At 49.6% G+C, this 8,381-nt stretch overlaps 1 protein-coding gene across 1 annotated transcript; it reads left to right on the top strand.

Moving 5' to 3' along the window:
- The first annotated feature begins 1,062 nt into the window (after nt 1-1,062).
- Nucleotides 1,063-7,575, top strand: LOC135078367 (zinc finger protein 865). Its single transcript, XM_063972964.1, has 7 exons — nt 1,063-1,194; nt 3,164-3,428; nt 3,930-4,118; nt 4,887-5,063; nt 5,144-5,791; nt 5,966-6,204; nt 6,486-7,575. The coding sequence occupies exons 2-7, from the start codon at nt 3,177-3,179 to the stop codon at nt 7,033-7,035; spliced, it is 2,055 nt and encodes a 684-aa protein (XP_063829034.1). The 5' UTR covers nt 1,063-1,194; nt 3,164-3,176; the 3' UTR covers nt 7,036-7,575.
- The last annotated feature ends 806 nt before the right edge of the window (nt 7,576-8,381 follow it).

Below are 8,381 nucleotides of genomic sequence, written 5' to 3'. Positions count from 1 at the left end.
AAGCTACGACTGCAATAAATTATGAGAATGGTGGAACGGTTCGTAGCTAGCGTAGCTCCGTAGGCAGCCGTAGCTGGCCGTAGCCCCGTAGCGCTCGTAGCGGCTACGAGACCTTCACCGGTTCATTAAAGAAATACTAAATTATTTCAATGTAGAAACTTCACGTAAATCAAAAATTAAAACTTCGTCGCGTTTCTAGGAACTCTTAATTAATTCTAACTTTAAACATACAAATTACTTAAGTATCTAATTATGACGAAATGACTTCGGTGTAAAAAACAATATTAGGTAAAAATAAGTTTAGACTCTGATCCATAAAGCGCTAATGGAAATTTGTAGTTTGTTGAATTTTTGGCGATTGGTTGACAAGTTTTATCTATTTATGCTTATTATGCATAGCATTTTACCCTCGAGAAAGCTCTAATCCGATTTTACCCGTGATATCCCAGAGCAGAGTACTGTTACTGCATTTCAGAGTTAAAATTAACCAATTTTGACTACATCTTGGACCGTATCTTTGATAGCTGTCTTGTGGTATTCAGTTACACATTAGTGATTTCTCTTCAAACTCGATTCAAAAAACTATTATTTTCTATATCACATTTTAATTAAATGACATAATTCTTGATTACTTTGTCAATTACCGTCGATGCAACTGTTTGTTTTTTCATAGTGGTATGGTAGATTATACCAAATATTCTGTAACGTATTGAATCCTGTAAGCGTTCGAACGCAACGGGGAAGGTGGAAGGCTCATCCGCGTAGCACGTACTTAGATAGTCGGTCAATACTCGGCGTGAATGGGTGCGGGCGGGCGGCGGGCGGCGGGCGGGGGCGGTGGGCGGAGGGGGCGGGCGGCGGCGGGTGGCGTCAGTCGCGGCCGGCGCGCCGCCCGGTGCTGACTCGCCTCTCGCGCCCTGCCGAGCGCCGGCGCCGCATCGACCGCCCGCCCCCACCCGCTGCGCCTCTCCACGATCGATAGCGCCCTGCGGCTCTCGTGCGGACCACGCTTCGACGGACGCATACCTAGGTGAGCGACTCCGGCCGCGAGGCTGTCTCCGGTGCGCTGCGGCGCCGGCGGGAGCAGGCTGCAGCGGCAGGAGCTGGTGGCGCGCGCTCGCCCATTGATGGCGGAGGCCGGGGGGCCCGCACCGCCCGCAGCCTCCCGCGCCCGCGACGCGCCTGTCTATCTGCGTAGGTATAATGACATGCGTGAATGTAAATAAATCACACTCCCGCAGCCGCAGCGCAAACTATTTCCGTGATTTATCGATCTATGAGTAATCGCGTTGCTTTGTAGTCCGCGTGTCTGCAGCGGTGGCCCGCGGCAGGCGCTGACGCAGCGCGAGTGCGATATGCGCGAGGCTTTGACGCGGAGGGAGGTAAAAGGACTTGACGCAGGGTGTAAGCGGTGAAAGTTATTATTTTAGATCCTTTGATGAACTGTTTTTATTTGTTATAAAAACATGTGGAATACTTAAAACCCCTTTTACCATTTCTCTCGCATAATAATCTTTCAAGTATCATCACCGGTTCACTCCAGTCAATACTGCTACAAGGTTAAGGATAAAGCAGGGTTTAGTTAATCTATCATTACTTTATCAAGAGGGAATCCCCGCATTTCCTATACACAAAGATCGCGGCCGTAGCGGCCACGGTAGCGGCCATGTAGCCGCGGCAGGCCCTTGTCGGTGACTGTACGTACGTACACTGTACACATGCCGCATGATGAATCCGTAGCATTCGTAGCATCGCGCCTAGCTGTACTTACTAACTTCGTTTTACTACGTGCGTCCTCCCTCATAACCATTTTTACGTACGCTTTACATCAATTTACATTTTGTAACATAATTATTTCAAGTTGATTGGAGTAAACATTTATTTAACTCATTTTTTTTGTTTTTATTTCTTTGCAACAGCCTTGCCAAACTAGTCCATGTTTTTTTGTTTTCACATAGCATTAGCATTCGTTTTCACAACAAAAAAGAAGTACCTAATTAGGTACTTATGTAGGTGTAGGCATACTTGTAATCAGTTTGTTAAATATGGCACTTGTAAGGTCACTGGTTTTAATTAACCGAATTCAAAAAAAGAAGGAGATGCTCTATTCTGTTGATATGTTTTTTAGAGACAAAATGACCATGAAAACTCATAATCTTCTATTCTAGTCACCTTTTGGCTCCATTACCAGTTCGACTTTAAGACAAAGCTCCAAAACTACAATTCAATCGAACTCTAGTGTTAGGTTGATTATTATTCCTTAGATTAGATTACTTGACAAACAAACAGCACGACTGGTGAATAAAACGGAAAGCCCACAAAAAGTTTTCCGAACTTTGGTGTCAGTCAGACCCCAGCTCATAATAAAATGTGCAAATGTGAGTCGCGGGCCGCGGGGCCGCCCGGGCGGGCGAGGGGGCTGCAGGGCGGGTGCATCCCATACTGCTGCCTCCAGAGCGCCCGGAGTACTAGCCGCCACGTATCAGCTGTGTGGCCCAAACACACACTAGCCAGGGAGGGTGCCGCGCTTAAATACTATGTCATTGACTTTATCTCATTAATGTTTAAGTATTATATCAATTAATAAATACGGTGTAGGCGCACTATGTCAGAAACTCAAATTGACAAATCCCTACGACACAAGGGTTGATTAAAGTAGTCAAATCGAAGTCAAAATGTTTCGTTTAGAATTGAACTAATTACATTACATTAGGCCTTAGGCGCTGAACGCAGGCCGCTACCAACCGGGCAACATGGAAAGCATTTGAGGAGGCCTATGTTCAGCAGTGGACGTCCTATGGCTGAGATGATGATGATAATGAATTACATTAGTAGGTAGGTACTGCAGTAGTCCGTGAAGTAGTAAATTACTCTTTAGTGAAACTGCAGCGTTTCAAATTAATAAATTGATGATATTAAGTTGTATTACCCAACTATTAGATTTAGTACATATTAATGTGTTCATCCAAACCATAGTAAATTGCAGTGATGTTAAATTACTTACTTACCTACTCGATTCTGAGACAATTTATTGATTTCCTTTATCAGTAGGTACTTACAATACATTACATGCTGGATAAAATATTATTGCCTTCGAACCTTAATTATAAATACATGGATAACATGGATATCATAAATAGTCAGATGCTGACATTGTTCCCAGGTGAGCTAGTCGGATGATGGAGGGCGGGCCCGGCGCGGGCGTGGCGTCGCTCACCATGGACTGCGAGGACATGTTCAAGGAGATCACCAAGAAGCTGTACGGCGAGGAGGCCGTGGGCGTGGGCGTGGGCGTGGGCGTGGTGGGCGTGGAGTTCCCGGCGGCCGAGCGCGACCTGGACGAGGACCTGCGGCCCGAGGAGTCGCTCACGGCCTGGGGGCTCGCCGCGCTCATGCAGAACGGCTTCCCGCCGCCGGGGATACTGCAGGTCCGGTTGCTTTGCTCAACATTCATGTATTGTGAGATTGGTTCAAGCACGAGCTCGATGGAGGAGATTACAGACTCAATTTTAAATCATTATTAAAAATATAAAATATCCAAATTAGTAGGTTCAAATACCTACCTACAATAGTGCTATTATGATAACCCCAGAAATGCTAAACCCTCATTCTTTATACAGTGTGTTTGGTTACCGATGTCCGACCGGTTAAGGGTGCGTTCTACTCACGAAACTGAACAACTTTTCCCAATAAATATTTGTCGAAATACGAAAAAAAAATTTGGTCTTCCATAAGAAATGAAATATTAGCTGATATATTTTGTATGGGATACCGAATTTTTTTTTGTAGATCGACAAATGTTTATTGGGAAAAGTTGTTCACTTTCATGAGTAGAACGCAACCTTAACAGGTCGGACATCTGCAACCAAACACACTGTAGAGTGGTTCAGGTTGGTGTTGTATAAACTGGTGGTATGTGCATCGTGCAGGCGAACTTCACGCCGCGCATCGACCCGAGCGCCGAGGACCGCTGGTCGGCGGCCGAGGAGCCGCTGGCCTGGGCGCACTCGCGCATCGCGTCCTACAACCCCGCGCAGCGCCTGTTCAAGTGCGCCGACTGCGAGTGCGTCGGCTTCATGGCGCGCATCGCCGAGCACTGGCTGGGGACGCACTCACAGGTTTTTATACTCAAATATATGAAATATACTGGGGTTGACCTCTGTTTCACGTGGGACGTCCACCCACAAGGTGTACCGACGACATCATAAAGGTAGCAGGAACGCGCTGGACGCAGGCCGCTACCAACCGGGTAACATGGAAAGCATTGGGGGAGGCCTATGTTCAGCAGTGGACGTCCTATGGCTGAGATGATGATGATGATGATGACCTCTATTTTCCTTAACACTCACTTAACCATCTACAACAAGTACATATGACAAAGATTATTCAAACAATGAAAGACGAAAGGTCTTCACAAAACAATTTCGGGCGATTAAGTTTGGCGGGTCACACCCCGAAAGAAAAATAAGGGATCTATCTACTTATTATACTTACCATTAAAATTGCATTGCTTTTAATTTTTTTCTTTGTTCAAGCTACTTAATTCTTGAAATTTTCTGCTGTTTGTGACGCACGTGTGTTATCATAATTATCTCTTATCAAAGATATTTGTACAGACATCATCCTTCAACATAAGTAATTATAAGACGGATAAGATAATAAACCTTCATTAATGTTTATAATACCAACCTAAACTTCATTAATCACCAATTTATTAATCGTACTACGTGCGTATTTAACACGCTATTATTGTATGATAAAGTACTTAAAGGTATTAGGAAAAATACAATATTTTATTTCAGAATAAGTAAGATGCCTCATTCATGTAAACAAGTATAACTGAATCATAGTTTAGTTAATAAACAAATTAAAATTTGCGTGTGCAGGCGCGCGCGTTCCAGTGCCCGGTGACGGGCTGCGGCTTCGCGTCGGGCTGGGCGCGCGGCGTGCGCACGCACCTGGCGCGCGACCACCACTCCGACCCCGCCGCCGCCGACCACCTGCTGCGCGACAACGCCGCGCTCGACGACCTCACGCGCTACCTCAACCGCCTCAAGGCCAAGGTCCCCGCGCTCCCCACCACCGCTCCTGCCGGCTGCAGCAGCCGAGTTGATGTTGATATTAAACGAGGACTCGTTCACAGGTGGAACAAGCGCGAAACGAAAGGCGGAACAGCGTCGGCACCGAGACCGCCCAGGTGCAGGCGGAGGCGGGCGCGGGCGCGGGCGAGGCCGGCAAGCGCTACGCGTGCGGCGCCTGCCCCTACGCCACCGACCGCCGCGACCTCTTCACGCGCCACGAGAACATCCACCGCGACGAGAAGCCCTTCCACTGCTACCTCTGCCAGAAGCAGTTCAACCGCGCCGACCACGTGAAGAAACACTTCCTGCGCATGCACAGAGACCAGCCGTACGACTTGAACAGGATCAGGCGGGCGCAGCCGAAGCCGCAGCCGGCGGCGGCCCCGGCGCCGGCGCCGACGCAGGCGCTGCATTACTACACGAAGCCGCCGGCGGAGCCGCCTCCCCCGCCGCCGCTGGAGTTCCGGCCGGCGCCGCCCGCGCCCGCCGCGCCGCCGGGCCCGCCGCCCGCCGCGCCGCCGCCCGTCAAGCTGGAGCGCGCGCCGCTCGCCAAGGCCGAGCCCGCGCTCGGGCCGCACCCCGGCCACCCGTCGCACCCCGCGCACCCGGCGCACCCCGTGCTGCACAAGCAGGCGCCGCCCGCGCAGCCGCCGCAGCCGCCGCCCGCGCCCGCCGCCGTCGCCACGTCCTCCTCACCCGTCCGAAGAAAGGTAACGAGATAAACTACACAAGTGAATAACTTTAGCTAAAAAGTCAGTAAAACAAAAAATAATAGAGTATGAACCCATATTTCGGACTTCTTCTGGTCTAAAGCACAGACGGTGGACCGCGTGCCACTATAAATTACTCAGTTCCACTGACAAAAAAGCGGCTGTTGTCCACAGGGCGAGCGGCGCTACGCGTGCTGCTACTGCTCGTGGTCGGGCGTGGACAACTGGTGCCTGAAGCGGCACCTCAACACGCACCTGAAGCCGTTCGCGTGCGCGCTGTGCGAGTACAAGGCGGCGCGCGCCGAGCGCCTGGCCACGCACGTGCACAAGGTGCACAACAAGAAGTCCTGCGGCAAGTGCAACTTCCTCGCGGACGACCAGCACCAGCTCGCTCACCACTTGCGGGAGACGCAGTAAGACATTCTATGCCTGATTACTATCTAAAGCCCGTTTTCAGCTTTTACAATTTAGTAAGTTCCATGGCCGCAGATATAAATACGGGTTCTTACTGGCTAACCGCTATTATTATTTTGGGGCTACTTTACAATAATTCATTCAAAATTAAAACATCTAACTACCTATCTGGGTAGGTACTTATGCTTAGTTGTGGTCTTTTATGTAAAAACCTTCTGTCCTAGCAACTGCCACACAACTGCTAAGCTGCTAGCTCCAAAGTAACTTTCAATGTTTACAGTCACATCGAGCATCGGAACCTTAAAGTGCCCACCGGCGTGGGCCGCGTGGCCAGCGGGAGCTTCAGCGTCGCAACGGCCACGGTGTCCACCGCCACCGACGCCGTCACGACGGTCGTGACCAACGGCGTCGTCGCCAACGGGGTGGTGACCAACGGAGTCGTGAGCAACGGTGTCGTGAGCAACGGCGTCGTGAGCAACGGCGTCGTGAGCAACGGTGTCGTGACCAACGGCGTCGTGAGCAACGGCGTCGTGAGCAACGGTACCGGCGCGTCGGCGGTGGTGGCGGGTGTGGGGGTGGGCGGCGGCGCGGCGGACGGCGGCGCGGGCGCGGCGCGGCGGCGGGAGGCGCGCGCGGCGGGCGCGGCGCGGCTGTTCGGCTACCTGGAGGCGTCGGACGGCTCGGGCGACGAGTACGAGGGCGCGCTGGGCGGCGAGTTCGCGGGCGCGGCGGGCCCGCAGCACGGCGCGGCGCCGCACTACGCACGCGACAAGGAGAACGCCGCGCCGCTGCACCACGCCGTGCACCACGAGCACTGCCTGCGCTACTAGCGGCCCGCGCCCGCCCGGCCCGCGCCGCCCAGCTGACGCCAGGCGGCCGGCCGCCCGCCGCGAGGCGTGCTCGCAGGCCACGCGCCGGGTGGTGACCGTAGCATTGCGCCGGTTTCGAATGTGGCTCATTTTAAGCCGGACGAAGGAACGCTTTTCGATTCTCTTTGTGAATTTCTCTAAGACCCACTTTGTTGTTGCCCGGGCCGCCGCAGCGCGGCGCGTGCGTCCTCTTCGCCGTTCGAAGTGTAGTGTTTTCACTCATTTTATACTAAGGACTCGCTCTCACGCTGAATTGAAATATTATGTAGTTAAGAATAAGCGTATTGTGAACGATTCTTGTTTATTGACGAAGACATTCCACTCGTACCTGTGAAATAGTGTAGGGTTTCGTTCGACGGGTTCCGTCAACTCACTGAGTAGAATAGCCAGTTTTATTTACGAAAAAATTAAGATAACTTTATACATGGTAGTTGTTCGACAACTTCTGTACAAACTGTTAAATTATGAGTTATACTAAATAAAGTATTTACTATTACAAAATTATGTTTTATTATTATTATGACGACAACATGGTGATGTGACTGAGTTTCTACTCTGCACTGGCCTTTCTTATTGTCCCGAAATTGGTACTAGCAGTGGTCCGTGGCAGTATTTCTTCTGGATTAAGTGTAGGTAAATATAGATAAATCTGTTAGCATGTTATCCTTGTCTTGTCAGGTACGTAATTATTTACTATGGATAATTACAATAGCTTCGAAATTGAAAAAAGATAAAGCTAGTTATTTGTGTAATGATAAGTGGTAATACCTTGGTTGTAATTATAATTGATGAAATTTAATAGAAACAGAGTAGGTATTTATTAGATACTAGCTTTCCGCCCGCGGCTTCGCCCGCGTGGAATTTTGTCTGTCACAGAAAAACTTTATCGCGCGCGTCCCTGTTTCAAAAACCGGGATAAAAACTATCCTATGTTCTTTCCCGGGACTCAAACTATCTCTATGCCAAATTTCATCAAAATCGGTTGCGAGGTTTAAGCGGGAAAGCGTAACAGACAGACAGACAGACAGACAGAGTTACTTTCGCATTTATAATATTAGTTGGGATTAACAGATAGCATATCACGAGCGGACGTGATTACGTGAGTGAGGCTAATTCTACACTAATAAAATAAATATAAGTAAGTTAACAAAAAATAGGATGGTTTCACTTCACACAACACTAAACAATGGACAGATTGCATCAGAAAAAAATAATATTATTATGGTCTCCTGTGGTAACTACTCCATATGACCTAAACAAGCTGTATTTTTGTCGCCTGCACTTTGTATGTTGTATTCGTTTGTATT

This window comes from Ostrinia nubilalis, chromosome 14 (genome assembly GCF_963855985.1).
Source record: "Ostrinia nubilalis chromosome 14, ilOstNubi1.1, whole genome shotgun sequence".
In the NCBI taxonomy this organism is placed as follows: Eukaryota; Metazoa; Arthropoda; class Insecta; order Lepidoptera; family Crambidae; genus Ostrinia; species Ostrinia nubilalis.
This window is presented reverse-complemented; position numbering and strand designations above follow the sequence as displayed.

Excerpts from the sequence above, each read along its gene's own strand:
- LOC135078367 (XM_063972964.1), top strand. The coding sequence starts at position 3,177 with ATGATGGAGGGCGGGCCCGGCGCGGGCGTGGCGTCGCTCACCATGGAC. Across the intron at positions 5,064-5,143 it reads TCAACCGCCTCAAGGCCAAG|GTGGAACAAGCGCGAAACGA; the intron begins GTCCCCGCGCTC and ends ACTCGTTCACAG. Across the intron at positions 6,205-6,485 it reads CACCACTTGCGGGAGACGCA|TCACATCGAGCATCGGAACC; the intron begins GTAAGACATTCT and ends CAATGTTTACAG.